Source organism: Hydra viridissima, unplaced genomic scaffold, assembly GCF_058129835.1.
Source record: "Hydra viridissima isolate aposymbiotic clone 2 unplaced genomic scaffold, HvirCarnegie_v1 scaffold_1, whole genome shotgun sequence".
NCBI lineage: Eukaryota > Metazoa > Cnidaria > Hydrozoa > Anthoathecata > Hydridae > Hydra > Hydra viridissima.
The window spans coordinates 40,909,080-40,933,589 of NW_028324300.1; the positions used below are offsets into that span (position 1 = coordinate 40,909,080).

The 24,510-nt window shown below is 29.3% G+C and overlaps 2 protein-coding genes across 2 annotated transcripts; one reads left to right on the forward strand and one right to left on the reverse strand.

Moving 5' to 3' along the window:
• Window positions 1–1,359: 1,359 nt before the first annotated feature.
• Window positions 1,360–1,975, forward strand: LOC149895038 (uncharacterized). Its single transcript, XM_090074443.1, has 3 exons — window positions 1,360–1,456; window positions 1,559–1,626; window positions 1,708–1,975. Exons 1-3 carry the CDS (start codon window positions 1,379–1,381, stop codon window positions 1,928–1,930), a joined length of 369 nt encoding a protein of 122 aa, XP_089930569.1. The 5' UTR covers window positions 1,360–1,378; the 3' UTR covers window positions 1,931–1,975.
• A 4,536-nt stretch (window positions 1,976–6,511) lies between these two features.
• Window positions 6,512–22,583, reverse strand: LOC145192603 (receptor-type tyrosine-protein phosphatase F-like). Its single transcript, XM_090074416.1, has 27 exons — window positions 22,499–22,583; window positions 22,236–22,413; window positions 21,414–21,725; window positions 20,497–20,823; window positions 20,302–20,406; window positions 19,975–20,145; window positions 19,512–19,850; window positions 19,114–19,422; window positions 18,675–18,968; window positions 18,199–18,495; window positions 17,513–17,706; window positions 16,796–17,439; window positions 15,336–15,418; window positions 15,139–15,251; window positions 14,635–14,842; window positions 12,063–12,165; window positions 11,351–11,633; window positions 11,020–11,077; window positions 10,643–10,778; window positions 10,463–10,565; window positions 10,259–10,384; window positions 10,083–10,170; window positions 9,797–9,999; window positions 7,899–8,774; window positions 7,646–7,771; window positions 7,363–7,517; window positions 6,512–7,051 (listed from the first exon to the last, which is right to left on the reverse strand). The coding sequence occupies exons 2-27, from the start codon at window positions 22,294–22,296 to the stop codon at window positions 6,850–6,852; spliced, it is 5,916 nt and encodes a 1,971-aa protein (XP_089930542.1). The 5' UTR covers window positions 22,297–22,413; window positions 22,499–22,583; the 3' UTR covers window positions 6,512–6,849.
• Between the last annotated feature and the right edge of the window lie 1,927 nt (window positions 22,584–24,510).

The following is a 24,510-nucleotide window of genomic DNA, read 5'->3' on the forward strand; positions in this document are numbered from 1 at the left end:
AAATAATAAAAACAATGTATTTGAAAATACAAAGATACTATGTTAAGCATAATAGTTGCTCAAGTTTCTGCACACGTTGTAGACATTTATTTGAAAGTCTGGCATTCTAACAGTTAAAATAAGAAGTGTGAAGCGGAAAGAAGAATCTTTGTGTAAAAGTTTGTGAATGATTCTTAAAAGAAAAAGCGTGAGTCAAAGACTTCAGCGGTATCAATTGCTAAAGCAGAAAAGTTTAGTTTTCTTTGACATTTCAGCATGTGATTGTTTTAATTTAAGAAACTCCCCGAGAAAATCAAAGTTCTGACAAGTACTTGAGCAGGAATTTTTATTGCATCAAAGAAATGAAGGAAATATGCTTATTGGTCCTTTGGAAAAGAAAACTACTTTTAAATTAACGAAAGCATTTGAGAGAACCACAAAGAGAAATAATTTCGTTTTGCAGACCGAACGAAAGCATCAGTTGGTGTCAGTTCGGATATAGAGGCAGATATTATGTCTGGTGATGAAGAGTTAATTAATGACACTCAGAGCAACTTTGATTGTGACAGATAAAGTGTATTTGATGCTGCTAGAGCTGATATTGCTAGTGGGGTGCTTTCAAACTATGGATTTATAAAGAAACATGATTGAGAAGCTATTATAGATCAAGCAAAGTTAAGACGCCAAAGACAGCTGAGGTACATTATGACAAGAAGGAAAATTAGCTATGTGTTCAGTAGGCTCAAAATCAATTTTCTTTAATGGCAAAAAAGATAAAGTTCTATGTGCAATAATGACTAGCTGTAAAGGCTCAATTATAGAGAAGCATATGACAATAATAGAAAAACCTCGATCCATTTTTCTTGGTAACGTTTCTCTATCATCATCTGCAAATATGAAAGATGCTATTGTAGGTTTTTTTCGACGAAAAAAAAACATCACTTGATAATATTTCAGCTATTGGCGCTAATGGAGCTTTCGTAAATACAAGCGTGAAAAAAAGTCCAATAAGATTAACCGTCCGGTTAATAACCAAACTTTCACCATTCGTTAAATAACTGGGCGCTCGGGTACCCACCTACTGTGTAGTGAAAAGAACAAAATTGTAATGTGCAAAATTTATTGTGAACGTCCAAAGTTTTTTTTCTTTGTTAGAAATTAATAATACTATAAATAAATAATCGTATTGAGTGATGGATATTACAATGGATGATGGATGGATTTATGGAAATACGATGGGTTTTACATCAGGTTTTCGACGCCAATGCGCGATTTCCTTGTTTTATTTTTGAATAAGTTGTTTTATATTTTCAATCAAAAAATGAAAAATTTAATAGTAAGCTGAAAACACTTTTTAATAGAAATATATTCGAAATATTTGAAGGTGAAGAATCTGACGATGGCCACGTGTTGGATAGTGATGATGATGAATATTTATCTGAGAGTAAAGTGGCAGCTTCGGATTTTGATGATACTGGTAATTTACAATTCTATTTTTTATCATCTATTATTATGAAATATGTTTTATACAGCGGGGTGCAAAAAAAAAGCCACAATGACATTTTTTTTTTATTTTAAGTTTAAAATGTATAATCAAGCAAAACAAGAAAAATTGGATGTGGCAGTTAAAAATTCAGGAAAGAAGAGGTATGTATATATATACACTAATATTTTTATAACAAAAATCTTTAAAAATACGGAATAATATGGGCTCATTTGATATGTTAGAAAACAACTAACGGATATAGAAATTGGACGAATTATTGAAGCTGCTGATCGAGGAGAGTCTCATAGAAGCATTGGAAAGCGTTTTGAACGGCAAAACTCCACTATTAGCAGATTGGTGAAGAAATATAAACAAACTGGTACAACTGATTGGTCTATTGGATCAGGGAGAAAACCTAAAACTTCAAAAAAGGAAGATTGCTACATTCTTAACGCCGTCAAATAAGATCGTAAAATCACATGTAGTGATATAAAACTAGATTTGAACCTTACTAATATCTCAGAGTGGACAATATCTCGTCGAATAAAAGCATCAGGTGATTTTTTTTCTGGAAACCAAATAAAAAAAACCATTTGTTAGTGAAATCAAACGCAAAAAAAGATTAAAGTGGTGCATTGAGCGCAAAGATTGGACATGTCAACAATGGGCTAAAGTTATTTGGAGCGACGAGTCTCCTTTCGTCTTGTTTTATAATGGTCGATCTCACTGTTGGAAATTAATTGGGGAAAAATTCAACCCCGAAACATCCAACGCAACCATTAAATATGACAAAAAGGTTAATGTGTGGGGTTGTTTTAGTGCATACAAAGTTAGACAACTTTACCGGGTGAAAGGCACCATGGACCAGTATTTGTATCACAAAATATTAGTTAATCAACTTGGACCAAGCTTAAAGGAACTTTTTTCCTAATGGTGACTACATCTTTCAACAGGATAACAATCCCAAACATACAGCACGGTTGAATAAAAGATATCTAGAATCTAAATTGATACCAGTTATGTCTTGGCCAGCACAGTCTCCTGATTTAAATCCAATAGAAAACCTATGGTCCATATTGAATAAAAAATTGAAAGATCGTAGGGCAACAAATGAAGATGAACTGTTCCAAACTCTTCTTGTTGGTTGGAATGCTTTGCCAAATGGCTTATTAAAAAGAGTTATAGATAGTATGCCTTCTAGATGCGCAGAAGTCATAAAAAACAAAGGGTGGCCAATTAAGTACTAATACAACTAAAACTAGAAAAATACTTCACAAGTCCTAATTTCTTTTTATTATATGTAATATACAATAATATCAAAAGCATTTCTATCAAAATTGTCTTATATTACTTTTATTACATGAGTTTAAGATATTTTTTATTCCTTTTTTTATTAAAAAACTGAGTGTGGCTTTTTTTTTTTGCACCCCACTGTGAGATTTTTTTTGCACCCCACTGTGAGATTTTTTGCACCCCACTGTGAGATTGTGTTTATATTTTCAGGAGAAGTTGATGAGAATACACTCGACGAAGATGAAGAAAGTGAAATAGAAGATGATGATGAGGAAGATGAAGAAAGTGAAATAGAAGATGCTGATGAGGAAGATGAAGAAAGTGAAATAGAAGATGATGATGACGAAGATGAAGAAAGTGAAATAGAAACGCCAGTTAGTGGGCTAGTTATTACAGCAAAAGTTGGTATTAAGTGCCCTGAGTTACTAACAAGTGAACATCAAGTTGCAAGGCATAATATTGTGCGACACAAATGTGAACCTAATAGAAATACCAACACGCTGTCAAATCTTGACACATTTATATCATACGTCATACAACAAAAAAGCAAGCTTAACACATGCAACATATAATGAAAAAATCCAGGGAAAAAATGCTAGTGTGGAAAATTCTTGACTTTGAGGAATTTTATATATTCCTAGCTATTTTGAAAACATCTAGTGTTAACAATTCAAATACTGACAATACAAAGGATATGAGGCAGTTGTACTCATGTCCATTTTATTGTGCAGCAATCGGGCATTTTGTGCATCAATCGCATTTGGATCATCATTCGTTTTATTCGATTTAACTTAATAGTAATTTATTTAATAGTAATTTAGCAAAACATTATAAGCCAACAGAGCACCTGACCATCAACGAGTAACTTTATCCATACAGGGGTCGAACTAAATTCAATCAGTATACTCCATCAAAGCCAGCCAAGTATGGAATTAAAGTATGGTGGATATGTGATGCAGAAAAATCATACCCTCTCGCTGGACGGATTTACGCTGGAAAATCGGGTACCAGTCGTGAGAAACATGTTGGTGAGGGAGTTGTCAAAGATTTTGTAGCACGATACAAAGGATCAGGTAGAAACATTGCCACGGATAATTACTTCGCTACTATGCAATTGACAAAATCTTTACTCTCCTGGGGTTTAAAATTGTTGGCACTTTAAAGAAAAATAAGACGTGCATTCCACCAGCAATGGCTGCATTGAAAACCCGAGAAGAACTATACATCATGTTTAGCTTTCATGAAAAAGTAACCATAGGCAGTTATGTAACCAAAAAAAACAACGCAGTGATTATGCTATCATCAATGTATCAGGTAGCAAAGATCGGTGATGATGTAAAGAAAAAAACCAGAAATTATTAAATTTCATAGCTGGTCAAAAGCTGGTGTTGACGCAATTAATAAAATGCTTAGTGGATATACTACTAAAAGATTAACTCAATGGTAGCCTGCCTTGCAGCATATATCTTTTATTATGAGAATAATAAACTGCATCCAAAAAAATCATGTGAACGACCATTATTTTTTTGGCAACTGGACAGAGAGCTGTGTTGACAAATGAATTCAGAGAATTGCGTATTTTGGTCATCCAGAAAATGTCTTTCAATGTTGGTTGATGATCGAATAGTAATTAGAGAACCGACAGCTAGAAGAATTAGAGAAGTGACAGCTAGAAGAATTAAATTTGTAAGGCAGTTCCCTGTTACAGTTTCTACAGAAGAAAAGAAAATTCCTCTTCTAAACTTTGATGCAGTCGATTACTATAATCTTGTATGTTGGGAAGAACTTTTTTGCATATTTTATATTGCATTTTTAACTAAATCATCACTTAAATCTTTCAACCTAGTATGTTGAAAGATTTAGGATTTACTAAATCATCACTAAATCATTAAATTATTACTAAAAGATTTACTAAATCATCACTTAAATCTTTCAACATGTTGAAAGATTTAGATGATAATTTAGTTAAATATGCAATACAAAATATTCAATAAGTAACGCTAGATGACTTCCCGTACCATTCTCAAAGTGTAGAAAGACGTTAAATTGGCTACAGAAGCAGTAGCATCTGTATTTGGTGAGATGAGAAGAGACGGATATATAAGAGCAAAACTTTTATCTAGAAAGTATATTCCGCATTTCGCTTCAAAATAAAATTGGAATATGAAGGAATACTGAATAAGTATGACCTTAGTATTTACATTAGGGTGTATTTTATGTAGTTGTATTCATTTAAATTGACGAATTAACTCCATTATACTATCTGAAGATTTCTTCATTAGTACAATAAAAAGTACGTAAGTGTGTTTGTTTTATAACTTTGTATCAGTACGATTTAGGTTTTAAAGCAACCTTTAGGCATCTAAATGCCACATGTTATGCGAAATGTTTCCTAGGAAAATATTTATTGTATTTCTGTAGAAATTTCTTTAAGAGAAGATATTAAATCTTTTTTAAAGCTCTTAAAAAATTGGATCAAATTGGTTGTTTCATCCGCGTTTATCTTTTGAACTTGGACCTTCTTGCAGAGATTTCATATTTTCTTTCAGTAGTTAGTTTAAAAAAATTTGAAGTTATTAACACAGAATAAGTTATTGAATTTTTTGTTTAACGCATAATTTTGCACAGGATATAATATCGAAAATGGTTCATTTTCAATTAGGCAGCAAAGGAAGGAAAAACAAACTTTGAAAAAAATTCTTTTTTTTTTTTAATATTATTTAGATGCTAGAGCAACAATTTATTGGTATCCAAAGTCATTCGAACAAAAAAAATGCACTTAAAGACCTCCCCTTATTGTAGAGGACTTTTTTCAACAAGAATGAAACCACAGGTGTTAGATTACTAATTTATGCTGTCAATCGTGTCGATGGGACCATAGTAAAAATTAAAGCCATAAAAAAAAGTGTAAATTTGAACAGAATAAATAAAGTTTAGGATTGCTTTAAAAGCTTTTAGCAGCAGGTTGAGAATTTTCAAGTTTTATTATTTTTCAAGTGTTTTCTTACGACGCACCCAACTGCACAACAATGCCGTTGGGTGAGTCGTAAGAAAAACACTTGAAAAACTCGAAATTAAATCTGTTTTTATTATACAAAACCTAAAATTGTTTTTGAAATATTATGAAGATATTATAAAATATGAAATTATGAAATATTATAAAGATTGTTTCAGTGAAATATTATGATGTGGTTTTCCTCACCAAAAAATAATACAAACATTTAAAGATGAAAATAAAAAAACGAAGAAAAAAAAACAACCAACTAAGTAACTTTAAGAAATCAATTTCCCAGAATTCAAATAACTGACATTGAACAGTTAGAAAAATTAAAAAATCTACATATACTATATATAAAAATAATATATAATATAAAAAATATTAAAAAATAAATAAAAGTTTTAAAAATAAACTTGAGCGTAAAAAAATATTTTTGAACTAAAAATTTCGACGAAGATTTTAATGCCGAGGGCAAAAAATGTTTTGTGAAAAAATTTAGAACATTCAGATCGATTGTCTGCGCCAAAAAAAAAAAAAGCATAACTTTTATCAGGGAAGGTTTTTTAATAAGTTAAAAATAGAAAATTACTTCAAACTGTTTTATTTACAATCAAAAACATGGAAATCTTTAAAAGTGAACTAGAATTTTAATTTTGCAATTTTGATCAAGGACTTTATTAAACCAGCATATCTCTAAGAGATTTTGATCAAAAAAAAAAAAAAAGTAAACACACTCCAAACGAATCATAAAAGTGTTTTTAAAATGAACGAATCATAAAAATGTTCTTGCATATAAAAACCATACATAATTATAAAATGCGCTGAATAACCTTTTCGGGAAAATAGAAAGCGCGTTTAAAAATACAGAAACTGTCGGGGGGGAGGAGGGGGGGAAGTCATTTTCTTATCAATCGAAAATGAATATAAAAAAAAACTATTCACCTGTTTACGCCACAACACTTTCAGGAGCAAGCGGGTCATAAGGTTGCAACATTTTTATTTATGAAAAGTCAACAATCTTTTCTTTGTGTAGCGACGTACATCTATTGAATGCTTAGAACGCATGTAGAAAACTAACAATATCTCCGATGAATCATGCTATGAAATCGAAGTTTTTTAGAAAGTCAAACGCTACTTTGTAACAAAATTCGTACTGTTCAAGGGTTTGCACCATATATGGTCGTTGGTGACGAAGAGATTTTACAATTTGATATATATCTACTTTGTCTTCATTTCTCAAACTCTCTAAGGCAATACTAAGCGTTATGAGCACTCCGGTTCGACCAGCACCAAGGCTAAATTACATAAAATTGTAAAAATAATAAGAAAAAAATCACCGAAACTTTTCTTTTTTTTTTTTTGTCATAAATTGTTAAGTTAAAGCTATTTATATCCTTTTATAAAAGATAATAATTTAATAATTTTTTTTATATTATATATATCTATTTTCTAATTTAATAAAAGATAATGATTTAGTAATTTAAAATTGTATTTACATCTTTTGTGTGTGAAACTCTAAAAGCTTACTTTTAAACATAAAATACAAGTGTTAATGTCCCCAAAAAAAATAAGACACTAAAAAACTCATTTCCCTAAGAAATATTACCTGCTGTGGACAACAACTGGGGATGAAGGACTGAACTTTTCGCTTGCTTTTTGCACATGGCCAATAAATTCAATTAGGCCTTCAGACGAGTCTGGTACTCGACCAACAGGCCAATTTAAATAGTGATATTGTCGAATGTTACGAATAACATCATTCTAAAAAATACAATTTAAAGAGTAGACCAATATTTACCACTTAATACTTTACATTGCCCTTGAAAAGAGATACACTGCAATTTGCATGTTTAGAAATCATAAAGAAATATGTCAAAATAAAAATCTACCTTGATATCAGACACTTTAAACTCTCTAACAATGAAATTTGCAAACCGACTTTCATTGATTGGATCAATTACATATAAATGGTAATTCATTGTTTTTGAAGTTGGCCAGTACTGGTAACATTGCTCCTAAATAAAACAAAAGCTTCATAATTTACTGACAATAAACTAAGCAATAATTTTTTATGAACTCAATTAGTTTTAGAAATATTAATCACATATTCAATAAAAAGATCCTAAAAATAATATTACTTACATTCCCATCTTTGTCATCAAGATTAGTAAGCATGACTATAATTGTACAGTTCATATCCATAATCATCCGCCAAAAATCAGCTGCTGTTTTTTCAGTTGGTCCTTGAGTTGCAATAAACTGATTAGGACGGTAATACCCATCAATATAAGAGGCATTCATATAATCGCTACCCTCATGACTTCTTAATGGCTGTAACTGGACACGATTTATATCAAAAGGGACAATTATCTTTGATCGGTTCTTATGTTCATTAGCAAAAGCTGCTGTCATTGTAGAGGAGTCATATTCCCCATCTTCAGCCATTGCTGTCAAACTTTTAAATTGAGTTTCAAGTAAGGTTTCTCGGCCATTATCTAGCAATGCAGTCAACTGTTTGAACTCAGCAGAAAATTCTCGAGATGTCAACTCTGTAACTCCACATTCAATAGCTTCTACTAGTACATCATACACAAACATATATTGCTCATCAGTCTGAACCATGAAATTTCTTTGTGAACGCATCATGTTAACATAACCATAAATATCAATCATACTGTCATACTTTATGCGTTCTAGCATTGCATCTATAGCAATATAACAAGCGCTACGCCCAACACCTGCACTGCAATGAACAACAGTTGGGCCACAGCCAGGTGGTTCAAAAGTATGAACTCGTCGCACAAATGCAAGCACAGGTCCAGGGCTAGATGGTACTCCAGGATCTGGCCATTGCAAATACTGATAATGTTTTACAATCCTAGAATCTCCATTCACTGTGGAAGAAACTTCAAAAGTTCGTGTGCAATCATTGCATAATTTAAGTTCAGACTTCAGTTCAACTTTAATAGTGCCATATATTTCTGAGCCATGTTCTGGCCAATATTGCTCACATTTAGACTAAATGGAAAAACAAAGCAATGATATTAACAAGGGAAAAAACTGATATTATAAAAATATATATATTTATAAACCAACAGATATAATAACATACAGAAATATATTTAACTTAGATAATACTATAAAAATTATTTAAATGGAAATAGCACAGTTTATGTGAATTGTAGCAAAAGATATATTACTGATAAATATCATATATATTTGTAGTTAAATGACTGATCACATAAAGAGAGAAAAAAAAAAATTCTAATATTCATTTGTTAAATATTTGCAGAGATAACCAGTTTTTAAAAATTTTAGACTCATGTACTACTTTTCTTGTACATAATATTGAATGTGTGCTTATTACGTATACACAATTAACTTCAGTAACATGATGTGTCTTTAAACAATACGACTAACGACTTGTTTCTTTGTAAATTGAGTTGTTATTTGAAACTGCTAATTAAAATGCTCTTAACATGGAACAATTCACTCACCAGTTAATCTAGAGCATATTTTTCTGTAACCAAGAGAAAAATAGAATTTATTATTCTTTAGAAAAGTTTATACAACATACTTCTGTACACATATTTCAAATATTTATTTCTGTTACAGATCTTTCAAGAAATAATACAGACACATCACTCGTAGCTCTGACAAATGAAGTTCAGGTCATTAATTAGAATGAAATTTAGAGCATATTGAATTTTTTAGAAAGTGAAAATATTTAAACATTCCAATTTCATTAAATTTTGGTTAATTCATCAATATTTTAAATGAATCTACACTCTAGATATTTTTAAATTCCTAAAAATAGCCTTTTATCATTTTTCTAACATTGGTACATAAAAAAAATGCCTATTCATTTTGGAACCAGCAAAAAAAAAGCCTATTCATTTTGGAACCAGCAACCCAACCTTTCATAAAGTTTTATAAGTAACAATTTCCCATAATTTTACACAATTTAATAATAAAAATTTTATATTTTTATATAAAGTATAAAAATTTTATTATAAATAATTTCATAGAAATACACTTACTCTGCCTCTTTCTTCAAGCTTTGTCACCATCACTATAACTTGAACATTTTGTTCCCAGCAAAGCAGCCAGAAATCATCAATAGTGTTCTTCATAGGACCTTGTGTAGCTATGTATGCTTTCTGTTTGCAGTAGCCATCTATATAATTTGCATTGATGTAATCTGAAGAACTGTATGATTCTAACTTAACACGAGTTTCATCATCTGAAAAAGAAAATAAGATTCAAAAACTTTGAAACATATAATTTCATAACAATAGATAATATCATTTACATTTAAGCACATACATGCAACAACATTAGGGTATCGATTCTTTGATAGATTTATATTTAATCGAGCAGCTTCAGTTGAGCATTTTTCTGCAGATTGGATTGACTTAAAAAAAAACATAAAAGAATATCATTAAAATAAAAATATCAATTCACTATTAGTAACTTTAAAGCATCACATAAAGGTTATTTACCTCAAATTCTTGAATAAACTTTAAACCATTATCAGCTTTTAAACTTTTTACATGTTTAGACAATGTTTCAATATTTATTGGAGGGTGACTAATCATGCCTGGAGTGTTGCACTGCATGCGATGTACCTTAAAATTTTTAAGCAAAATTCAGTATGCCTTAGTTAAAAACAACCTTCTTTTAAACTTTTAAAAAGAAAATATTACTTCAGTGGGATCCGCAAGTTTCTTTGAATTACGAAAAGAACGTTTCAATTTGTTATTTAAAGGTTTATTTTCCCCACTAGTATATGGACGATGTCTTTGATTTCTACAAAAATATTTTTAAAAATAAAGAAAAAATAAAAACACCCTTTTAAAAAAGAAAAACAAACTGCATAAAAATACCTTTTGTACAATAAAGCAAGGACTGTAATAATAAGAACCAGAGCCCCGGCTGATGATGCACCAATTACAATAAGGTTAATACTACTTGGTTCTTTAACCACTAGCTGCTTACTTTTACTGAGCTGTACTGTTGACCCTAACAATAATATATTTACATTGAGTTATATTGAGGTAGGTAAATTTTATCTTACATAATCGAAAAAATTAGCATGATCAATAAATAAAAATGATTATTCATTTCAAATTTTACAAATACAGCATAGGCTAGTGATTTTAAATATCTAGGAGAAATATGTTTGCATGTGTGAACAAATAAAGTAAAAAATAACATTATTGCAGCCCTAACTATTATGACAAAATATTTTTAAAAAACTTACCAAACATTATTGGCTTGCTAAACTCTGAATCAGTATGAAGAATATGATTTCTTGAAATCTAGATAAAACTATTTTAACTTAAACTTCAAACCCATGGCACTCTTATGTGCAATCTACGCAGATGATTAAACTAAAACTGTTTATTACAAACAATTGTTTTTAATGAAATTAAACCTCATTAATCAAGTGAAATGATTAAAAAGAAGAAATACCTAACTAATATATAATTAACAAATAATTTAACAAGATATTACATTTTTCTATTCTGTATTTTTGAAAATTATAGTATATAAATATCATCAATAAACATACTTTAACAAAATCTACATACCTTAACATGGGCACGCAAAAATGTTGAATAATGATGATTATCAATAAGTTTTTTGTTGATATAATTACTCCCTTTGGAACCATCACCAAGGTTAAAAAGTTTAGGAAGATCATCTTCTATAAACAATGCTGCAATGTGAAAGTCTGGTTTTACAGGAACATGACTGTTGTTATTCATAAACCGTCGATAGCGATGATTGATAGCACTATCAAAGTTCTTTGACTTGATTGATGGTGAAAGAATAGAGGAGGTTCCAATATCAATGACAAAAAGAATATAGTAGCTAAAAAGATGCATAAATTATTTACAAAAGTTATGTCAATATCTGCAATCCCTGTCATCATAAAGTCATTACTTACAACTATTTACATAAATCACAAACAGATATTCATACGAATTTATAAAGAAAACGTGTATCTTTAATTTGTTTCAAACTTTTCAAAACCAATATTGTTTTTTACTTTGCAATCAATGAATAAAAAGTGAACTGTAAGTCTGAAATTGTTTATTTCTCTTACCAAACAACTGTGTCTAGAAAAAATGATCCAACTATTGTCTACAACAAATGACCGAACAATTGTGTGAACAACACATGAGCAAACAATTGTGTGTACAACACATGACCAAAATGGTGTCTACAACAAATGACCACACTATTGTGCCTACAACAAGTAAAGGAATTTGGGTTAAAAAAAAATAAAGGTCAACTTACTCAATTGCACCATGTATATTGGATGCAGGAAAAATTTGCAATGGAATACTATTAGAATCCTCCACAGATATATTTAAATAAGGGGTAGGAACAACCAATGGAGCTGTAAATAAATAAAATCACATTTCATAAACAGTATTTTAATAAAAAAATCACATTTAGAAATTAAACAAGTAACGAAAACTACATATTGCCTATTTATTCTGAAACAAAACAGCAAATAAACCTTTAATTTCTGTAAAAGATAGAATTAACCAAATCAAGTTTGCTTAGTATGATGTAATTTGGACTCCAGAGCAGTGAACTAAAATTCTCTATAGTGATGCATCAAAATTCATACTATATATGTTTGTTGCCCTTCAACAGTTAACTTTTTATTTTTAAAGTTGTAATACAGTTAAAAAGTTGCAATTTTGGGAAACTAAAAAGGAGTAAAGTAAAATGATAATAAAATCAGTTCATATCTTCCAGTAATGCATGTGCTCTATAGTTTGCCAAAATTTGGAAAAGTTATCATTTTTACAATAATTCTCAGTATTTTTAAATTAGCCTCTTTCCAAATGCAATATCTCAAATTTTGATGCACTTGAACCATAGAAAATGTTTAAATATTATTACAAATCTATAAATATCTTCAGGTGAAATATATTTCCTTCATAGGTAATATAATTTAGGCAATAACTCTAGAGGAAAAAATATCAGATTTTAAATTTCAAAGTAACTTTAGCTAAGTAGATTTTCAATTGTTCAACACGAGTTTCCAGCTCTTTACACAAACACTTTTTTAAAAATTTATTTACAATATTACTAACGCTCAAAAATGTTTTTTTTTTTTAAGCATTTAACCTATTGAATAAAGAAAACCAAATTTAAACTTGAAAAAACAAAACTTATCTTCAATAGTTCTCTGACAAACTTCATACAAGAAATTTGTAAGCAAACTCTTGAAGATAAATTGATCAATGGATTGGTTGCTCTAGATGGTAACTTTTTATTTTGTAGAACTTCAAAAGAAAAAAAAGAAAACTGTTCATATATTGCAAAATATTAACTAGTTCATACAACTTCATCAATTAAAATTCTGCAATTCTTACAGGCTGGTTACAAGGAGGAAATGAGGATGTTAAAACATGCTATGCCAATTATTTGGTAGGAACCAACTGACAACAAAAGCAATTGCTACTAGTGTTTGGTGGAACCTATTGAATGTTGAAGTGGCAAGAGTGCACCTCTTATCACATAATCAGACATTACTTTGACTCCTTATTACCACAATGCCATGAGTTCCCCATGCCCACGCTTCTAGATAGAGATCAAACATCTTCAGGAGAGGTCAGAATGTCAGAGGTCAGCATATTCAGAGTACAATTTTAAAAATCCAGATAAGAGGAGAAAGATGTTAATGACCTAAGGAATGACCTTTGTCTTAGGGATTCCAACCTGACATCTTTTAGCTCAAACAACTGAAACATATTGGATAAAAAGTGTGAAAGTCACACGCCAGCAAATTTGCCACCAAACTTTTTCATATTTCCTCAGGCAGCAAAAGGGGCTGTGCATTTGCAACAATGTAAACAATCTAGTTGAGGATATAAAAATCAGCTTTAATCTGAATGAAACGTCTACCATGAAAGGCCTTTTTATAGTAAGTTCATAGTCATTCCATAACGGGAACAAGTACTAGCCACTGGTCATTCTGTGCACCTGAAAGATGACTCCAGCATTGTCAAAATATTGCTGAATACCTTGAGGTATGACAACTCTAACTGAAAAGTCATTAGAGATTTTTATGAACCTCAAATCTAGGAGGCTTCTTAGGAATAACACATTAGAAAATTTTGTCATTCCTAAGAAGCCTCCTAGATTTCAGGTTAACAATTTTTTTCTATTTCCTATACCTGTGCAATAGTGGGGAAGTTAATTCTCTGTAGGGAAGAACATTTTAAAAAAGGAATCACTAATAGATCCTCAAATGATGTTAATGCCACAGCTGCATAACAAGTTAGGGCTTGTGTCACAGCTCTAGAGAACGAGACATGCTTTAAAATACTTACAAGATCTTTTTCAAAGGCAAAGTTTAAGGCTATTTTTGTTGGACCACAAACAATTAAGATCATTAAGTCTCACAGCATAAAATGGGTTTAAGGGCAGTTATTTTAGGATGAAAATAATGAGCAGCTGGTAGCTATGAAGAGTAAGGCAAGAAATATATCCAGAATATATCAGACTTTGAATATTGGTACCAAGGAAATATATATATATATATATATATATATATATATATATATATATATATATATATATATATATATATATATATATATATATATATATATATATATATATATATATATATATATATATATATATATATATATATATATATATATATATATATATATATATATATAAGGAATATTGGTACCAAGGTATGATAAAAACTATGATTGGGGGATTATTTGAGAAAGCAATCTGCAGCACGGCTAAAACTCTACTCATTTCTTAACCTTTCTGAGTAGTTTTGACTTTCATCAATATTACCTTCATCAACAAAATATTAACATAATATTACCTTTACAAAGTGTAGTTAAGTTTGTATTCACAGGATCACCAATTCCTGCTTCCTCGGTTTCTACTTTGACTGAAACTTCATAAAAAGTACAAGGAACCAACATGTTGAGTTGTAACTGTTTAGCATAGATAGTTATAGTGTTATTGTAACTAAAAATTTCAGTATTTCCATTTGAGTTGCGATAAGATTTGTGTGCTGAATAGATAACCTGAATATAAAATTGACATGTGAATGAAACACATTCACCAAAGTAAAATTATAAAAAGTGAGCTTGATATTGCCTGAGATGATCTACTATATTAACTTAAAACAATATTTAACTTAATATTTTGAGGCTATTGAAATAGCATTTTATATTTTATTTAATTTTATTACCTACTTCAAATGTCTTTAACACCTACTTAAAATGTCTTTAAACTTCTTTTTTGTTAACAATATTTGTTTACATATTTTGAAAATTTAAAACATTACATAAATTTTTTAACCATTTACAGAAATACTTACAATGTATTTAAGATTTGTATTGAATTTCACAGTGTTTATAGGATCACTCCAATGAATGTAGGCAGATGATGTCTCCACTTCCAACACACGCAACTTGTTAACAACAGGAAGTACTAGGAAAATAAAAATGATTTTAAAGAAAATATTTTTGTATTTTAAATTCATTAAAATGTTTATTATGAAACTAAGATAAATACCTTCTTGGCTTGTCATCACTTGGATTTCTTCTGAAAATGGTCCATTACCTACTTGGGTAAAAGCTTGCACTCTGATTTGGTACCTGAAAAAGAGTTGTACTCTGAATGACAGGTCTTAAAGAAAACCACTTTAAGAAGTTTTGAATTTACAATTACTAAAAAAGGTTTTTTTGTCTTTATTTAAGAACTGCCATTTTAAAAATAAAAATCAATTTTACTTCATTTATCAAAATATTCCCTTCAAAACACAGTTCGTTGTTAGCAAATACAACATAATTAACATTTTTATCATTAAAACAACTGAGATGAACCAATTTGGTGAAAATCTCTTTTCATTTTTTTTGCCATAGTCAATTTGAGTACATTTAGGTCACTAATTCTTTCTAACTTTTACTATTAAGATATCCATTTAACCTTTTCTATATTGGTACAGAAAAACCTTTGAACTTACTTTAATTTATTGCATTTTGAAGCTGGTTGTTGATACGTTTTGGCCAAAACTGATCTGGTGTTGTTTAGTATTGAGCTTGTCATTTGGTGAAACATTTTTAATAAACTTAAAGTTTACCATGGTTAGAAAACTATTTTACCAATTTTGTGCCCATTTTTTTTTTTATCTTGATATAAGCTTATGGTTTTTAGAAAGAAAGCCTCTTTCCTTGATTTTTGGGTTTTTTTTCCCAAATAAAACTTTAAAGTGCAAAACATATTAAACACAAATGGTGCTTTAAATGTGAATCACAACAACAGCTGATCTGTCATTAATACCATCATCTCTGGTTTTAAAAAATTAGCAGAAACTTCATGAATTAATAAAAATATTAACTCATACATTGAATTTGCTGATGGCTAGTGGCATTTTGAAAAAACACTAAGATTTTAACAAATAAAAAAAGATTACACAGCTTTTATTTAAAATTAAAATAAAATTTTTTATAAGTTTTGCAAAATATTGATGGCTAACAATAAAATAATGGTATTTTTGTTCAAGTGAGATGCTTTTGAAAATACACCAGAAATCTGCAGTTAGTTACTGATGCATTGGAATTGCCAATTTAAAATTTCATGAGCAATATTTGCATAAATTGTAAATAAACCTGCTGTAAACAAATATTTGATAATAGCTTGATACAAAAATAATTCAAAATCTTTTAGAGCACTATCTTACTGATGATTAAGAAGAAATTTGTATACTGAATACTAAATAGAACAGAAATGTCAATGAAGCCACAAAAACGTTTTTTGTTAAAATATGTACCACACTATTCTTTGAAAAATATATTTGATGTTTGTCACTTAAAAGCATTGCAGCTTGTTTTAAAAATCAAAAAAATTTATGTTCAGAATTACAATAAAATGTTGAATATTATGAAAACAAACTTTTAAGACTCAGTGGGAGACTAAAATTTAACAAATTAGTATTCATAAGTGGCTTTTATTCTAAGACATTAAAAACATACCTGGTACTTGCAGTTAGATCTGTCAACAAAAACATCTCAATATCTAAATCATTTTCGGAGGTATATCTTGTGTTCCTCCATCGGCGCTCATCTAAGCTTTTATATTCAATATAGTAGCCCGTAATTATCCCATTGCGTTTCCATGGGTCGGGTTTTTCCCACTGCAATTTTATTGTTGATGATGATTCAGTTGTTCCCTCAAAAAATAATGGAGGACCTGAAGGAAAGCCATCAGAAGTCCTCTCCCAGACAATAGATGTTGCAGTCCAACCATCATGTTTCCCCAAATCTCCAGAAACCATAAAGCAGTACCACACTCCAGCATCCAAATCATCAAAAAAAGACATTCTTATATCTGAATCAACAAATTTAACTTTTTTGTGTGATAGCATATCATATTTACGTAAACTTTTACCATATTCAATCTTATAATATATAACAAATTCGGTTACAGGCCACCATTTTAAAGTGATAGCATTCATTGTGAAATCTGTTTTCACTTGTAAATTTGGAGCAGATGGCAACTTTGGAGGAGTTTTCAAATAAATGTTAGCACTTTTGACACCATCTCCAAGTACAGTAAATGCAGCTACATTAACACGGTAGTCTTGCTCACCAGTAATAGAATCATGTAATACAGCATCCTAATAACAATGTCATCATTTATACAATAATTTAGACACTTGAGGAAATTAACAAAATTAAGTTGATATTTACCTTTATTGAATCACCATACAACTTTAAAACATACTCTTCACCAAACTCGATTGTGTCTTTATGTTTTATGTAATATATTTTGTAGCCAAAAATGCGACCATTTTGTAAACTTAAAAGAGGAGGGAGCCATGTTACTGCAATAAATGTGTCATTTAATGCTTGAGCTTGGACAGATTGAGGTGCTCCTTCAGGAACTAAAGAGAAGTTTAATTCTAAAGCTGATAAATACAACAGGCCCTTTTTTAAACTGATAAAACAATTAAAAATAAAGTAGTAAACCACTAAATGGGTTTGAGGATATCACAAAAGTATCACAAAAATAAATATTTCAGAAAATCTGATGAATAAAATTTTCAGTTTTATGAAAAAAAATTTCACAGTTTGCAAAACATTTAAAAGAGCAAACATGAAGTTTAAATCAGTTTAAAACTTGAATTTTCAACATTATAAAATAACTGGAATCAGACAACTAATAGATCCATTTAAGAGCAAACTTAAAGACTTTACAGCCTTCTTTCATAGTAAATACCAAACAAATTAATTCGATCATTTGAAAATATACTACTACAGAGTATTCGTATTTTTAACATTATATTAATAACTTTTGAACAGTATTTTGCAAAATTTATTAAAAATCAATAGATATAAAAAAAAACAGATGAATTTTTGAGTTTAAAAAAAACAACCTTTCTCTTTTGTATAGAGTTCAAATATAGAACTTGGTGGGCTGTCCCCTTTTTCATTGACAGCAACAACCCATACAGAATATTGAGTAAATTTGCTGAGACCTTGTAAGTAAATACTTCGAGCATTGCTTGCAGCAGTTACAAACAATGGTTGTCTGCCAATCTTACGAGTGAAAAATATTTTATAAGCAGTGATATTTCCATTTTGATGTTCTACTTCTGGCTCTTCCCAAAAAACCTCAATAGACTCTGCTCGTGTTGCAGAACCATGCACGTTTTGCGGGGGTGCAGTTGGAGCTACATGAAAATATGAGTTAAATTTTAATTTAACATTAAACTGATAAATTAGAAATAAAGGAAACATGAATCATATCATAACTTTGTTTATGTTTGTAAATTACAAAGGGAACATGACATATATAACACTATTTATTCATTTAGGGTTAAGCAAATATTGATTTTTTAAATAAACTTACCATCTGTCAATGTCATTGTGGAACAAATCTCAGAAGGCACACCTAAAGATGTATTACTCTCAGGAATGACTCTGAATTCATACTCTTGATATGGCTTCAGATCTTTTATATCCACCCAATTATCAGTAACCTTTAATGACTCTATGATCTCCCACTCATTCGTGCTATATTTTTTTCTCTTTTGAATTTTGTAAGCAATAAGTCCACTTCCAACATCTTCAGTTGCATTCCAGCATAAACGAACTTGTCTGGACCCAATAGCTATTACTGATAAATTCGTAACAAAACTTGGCGCTTAAAAATAAATGAAAGAAGAAAATTAAATCATTTTTAACTACAAATACGAAAAATTAACTGAAATTGCTTTGTCAAACTTAACCATTCAAAGGTGTATAATACTTTTTTCTAGCTTTTTTTTAATAGTTAATACTTAATTCACCTCCAACAGCTACTCTAAATATTTTTTCAGCAGAGATAGGACCTACACCATCAAGTCCCACAACTCGTACTTTCCAGTGAACTACAGGGGATTCATAGTTAAAATCTTTGTCATCTTCCCAGTCATACTTATAATACTTTTGATACTCAAAAACTTTATATGTAGACCAGCCTTTAGATGGATCAACTGTCCAAGAAACCTCATAGTGTGATATTTTGCCATTTAGTCTTTCAGGGTCTTCCCAACTTAAGGTAAATGACTTCTTAGAAAGAGCAACATTTTTTAAATTCTGTACAGGTAGCTGAAGAGCTAATCCAAAAATAACAACAAAAACTTTTAAAGAAACAGGGTAAGTAAAAAACTGTGTTTTTGAATAATTTTAGTAATCAAAAATTAACCTGCCATCTTTGTATAAAACTCTTGCCACTTTGATGGATTTCCTAAACCATGTACATTACCAAGTCTGACACGCATATTTAACTGTGTCCAAGGTAATAAATCATTTACTGTATGCTTCCAAGGGGGACGACCATTAATATTAACTGTCATTGTTTTCAAAGCAGGGATGTACTGCTTTTCAAGATCTACACATGGCATTGTTTCTAATACTGCATAAGTAATTGGAATATTAGAATGATGTTCAATTTCTCCTGGATTTGGATATATGATAAAAGAAAATGATGTTTGTGTCCTCTCATCTGGAACAGATTTGATTTCATAAGGTCGAAATGGAATTGCTAACAAATAAGATTAAAAAGGAAACATTAAAAAAATTATTACAAAAAATATTTTTGAAAGAATTATTGTATAATATATTTTTGAAATTATATATTTCAATTTATTAGATGTAAAATTAATTACGTTTTACATAAAAGAAGGCTGTTGATGAATCAACACCCTCATAGTTTTCAGCAAAACATGTTATTGAACCACTTTTCATGACATTCAGCTGCAACTTTCCCTCCGTAACTTTTTGTTTAATATAACCCTTTGAACCTTCTAATTTCCAACTATATTTAGGAGCAGGCTGACCTGAAAATTTAAAATAACTAGACAAATGACTACATACTAATTTAAAAAAATTCTTTTTTTTTTTTTTTTAAATTCTCAAGTTCAAAAGCTCAAGACTTGAAATTAAACTATTTTAATTATGCTTTAAAAAAAATTTAATAACAAAAAAAAAATAACCAGTAGCTTGACAATCAAAGTCAACAACTTGCTCAGGACCATCAACTGAGATATTTGTAGGTTTAACAGTAATAACAGGAGCAGTTCCAGGAGGAGGTGCATTTGCTAAAAGTATTTAAGTTATATATATATATTGTTAAATAAAAAGTATAAGATTACAGAAATAATTTTACTTTTAGCAAGTAAAATACTTACTAGGAGGTAAAGTAGGATACATTGTGGAAAAAAAGACTTCACTCATTTGTTGGATGCCTATGTCATTAGCGATGTAACAAGACATTGCTGCATTATTTAGGAGACCCAAATCATATAAGAATAATGTGGTGTTATCTTTGCTCAATATATACTTAAATGCAACTGTTTGTTTGGATATCGGAATGAGATTTAAGAACCAACTGATTTCATTTTCCCCTTTACCACTGGCATTACAATATAAAGTCATGTTTCCACCAACATATATGTTACCAGGTGGTACTTTAGGAGATTTTGTTGCTTTTGGAAAATCATCTGTCAATAGTTGAGCTAAACAGTAAATTTTACAAGGATAAATTTTTCTTGAAACATAAAAAACATAGTTAAGTATAAATTACTTTCTAAATTCAATTTTTACAAAAGTGAGTAAAAGTCAGAAGAATACCATGGTCAGAAAGAAAAAAGAAAAAATCAGTCTTAGATTGTTCACAGAGACTCAGAGCATAGAGCACCAACCACTTTTGCTAGAGTGGACATTTAATTGTTGTTATGAATCCCCACCCTGCCCATATGCTACAGAATGTGAAAGTGAACTGCTAAATTTAAGTGACCTTAAAGTACACATGCATCATGAAATCTATAAACTGGTACACTAATATTGAATAAGTAGAAAATATAATCAAGAAGTTATGTAAATGTTAGTGGAAAGAGAGTTTTAAGTTATAATTTATAACTCTTTTAGCAAGAATGCTGAATGAAGTCAGTGTTCTGCATATTTGCATAAAACTAGCCAGAAGATTATGAAATATTAAAAGTAACAATGTTTTTTTTGTTTGTTTGTACCTCAACCAATAAAAATAACCATAAACCAATTAACCTATTTTATGAAAACATTCACTTTTTAATTAAACAAGAATTACCTGATTTAGAAATATATGTTACTTTACGAATAATTGGAGGATCAACACTATTACTTGCTCGACATTCATAAACACCAGGTGAACGTGGGTGACTAAAAGGCCATAGATAAACAGAGATTCCAATCTTATCTTGGTATTTGATTAACCAAGGAGGACCTGATGTAGAATTAAACTCAACCCCATTGCGATACCATTTAATTTCATAAGGATAGTCACTTTCAACTTCACATGTGAAGATTGCTTTGCCACTAACTGAATGTATACCAATATATTCTTCTTTTCTACTGGGAAAACCACTGAGCAATAGATGAGCTAAAAACCCAATATTAGTTAACAGAATATACTTATTAACATATACATTTAAAATAGCAAAACAAAAAAAGATTATGAAAGGCTGAAAATTATTGCATATAGTTGTACATATTTTGCATGTTATTTATGCATTTGATATGTGTGTATCAAATACATAAACTTGCATGTGTTAACAGTAAATAACATAATTAACTATTAGACAATAAACTAATTATATTGCAAGAAACTTAAACTTTAATTTTAAAAAAGTTATCAAACTTTAATTGTAATAAAAAAGTTTGGTTTGTGAAGACTTTTCAATAAAATTTTTCATGCAGAAAAAATCTTGCTGAAATACCGCACGACAAAAAAAATAGTTTGTATAAATTATTCAGCATTTAAAGTCGATTTGCGCATCTTTGTCTGATAGCGAAGAAAGTTGACCTCAGACAAAGATCGCAAGTCAAAACTCTTGCTCGACTTATTTAAAGTATACAGAACTTATTTCAGTCAAATCATAGAACCTGTTACCTTGAAGTTCGTAGAAAAGAGATACCGAAATCAAAACATAAAAATTGAGAAATGGAATCATTTTCTTTTTGTCAAATTATAGCCATATGTACATAATATCAACTTCAAAAATAAGTATTTTATAGCGAATTATTTGACTCCTCTCCGCCATTTCTAAGTGCCATAGCAATTTTTATAACTAAAACGAAAATTCAGTTAAATAAACAAAGCAGCTTTTCTTTAAAAATCGCAGCAAAAAGACAACTGTAGTTTTAATTTATTACGAACAACTGCAGAAAGCATCATAACATTGCGATAAGATTTCACCAGAACTTGTGGTAAACGTTTTAAGATCAAAACCAGGACGGATAAGTTCAGGACATCAATTAATTTTGAAGGTCAATAGCGTGAAGTATTCAGGTTCACACGTAATATTCAAAATATATATAGTTAATTATAGTTTGCACTTAGAAAATACAACCACGTTATCGTTTAGACAATGCAACCACGTTGACGCAAATGTCACTGAGCCTTATTGTCACTAAAAAAAGTCTTCCGACGTCCTTCGCATTACATCGCCAGCGCATTTTATAAGTAGTTGTATATAAAAAGAGATAGATGCCTAGCATGTGGCAATAAAAGCCAGAGTGGACTGACCCTTAAAGTTTTCCAATTACATTTTATGAGCTCCCCGCTACAACTCAAAAATATTTATTTACATATAATCCATCTGGTTTATAGTTTCAGTTCAAACCTTCTATTGCTTTTTTCCCAGAATTATATGCTACAGACTTCAGTTTCAACAGCTGGTATATTTAGATAACAAAAAAATATCTAAAACTTAGCATTACATTTATAAAAATTATTAGTATTCATACAGCTATTATGATAATAGTAACAATAATAATAATAATAACAATAAAAATTATTATTATCATTATTATTATTATTATTATTATTATTATTATTATTATTATTATTATTATTATTATTATTATTATTATTATTATTATTATTATTATTATTATTATTATTATTATTATTATTATTATTATTATTATTATTATTATTATTATTATTATTATTATCATTATTATTATTATTATTATTATTACTATTATTATTATTATTATTATTATTATTATTATTATTATTATTATTATTATTATTATTATTATTATTATTATTATTATTATTATTATTATTATTATTATTATTATTATTTTTGTTATCATTATTACAAATCTTTTTACATAAAAATAACTTTTAGTTAATTTCGTTTACATTCCTTTTTATAAATTATTCAAGGCATAAAAAACCATTTCAGAGTAAGATAAGTTCTGGATGCTCTATTGCGGTAAAAATAGCACTTCTCAAACTAGATTAAATTGTGTATTTTAAGAAAGAATTGTTCGAATTAACGTTCTTTTAAAACGGGCAATGAAAACAGCAAGAATCAAACGAATTTTAAAATTGAATTACTGTACTACCAAAATGCTTTTAATATAAATGTAATGACGTCACCATGCTAGTTTATTTTAACGTTTGGATATTTTCAGATTTATCCTTTTATTACGGCTCACCCACTAGTTTTTACTCGAACTTGGTTTCAAAGACATTTCATACTGAAGTTTACGTTTACATTAATAACTATTGATTTAGAAATTGAGAATTAACCAAATATCTAAATAAATATTATTCAATACCAATAATGAAAAGACATTCTAATCAAAATATTTTAAGGTCTGCTCAAGCAACTAATTAACTACCGCCAATTGTATTTTATTTTATTAATTACCACGGAATATGTTGACTTTAATTGAATTATTTATCTTGTTAAAGAATTTATCATTTGCTTATTTAATCCACAGAATTTTTATTTGCATTTATCAATTTTTTGTTTATGTTGATTTTCCCGTAAAGATTTATCACACAAACTGCACGCAACATTTCTATAGTCGTTGTTCACTCGTCGTTGTTGAAAAGTAATAAAAATTTTAAGCGATAAAAAAAATGACTAAAAAAGTGAAAGAAAAAAGAAAAAAAGAGAGAGAAAATAAAAGAATATGAGAATATAAGTAAATTAGTAAGATATAATTAATAATAGTTAATTAATAATAATTAAATTAACATGAGAGGAAAAGGCTTTAAAACTTTCTAATGTCAGTAGCAACTTTTTAAACGCCAAGATGTTTCAGAAAGAACTGCCCCAGTAAAAAGTTTTTTTTTATCGCGCTGTTTGTAAGAATCTATCCCTCAGTAATTATTTCAAATCTGTTTGAATTGAAAATCGGAA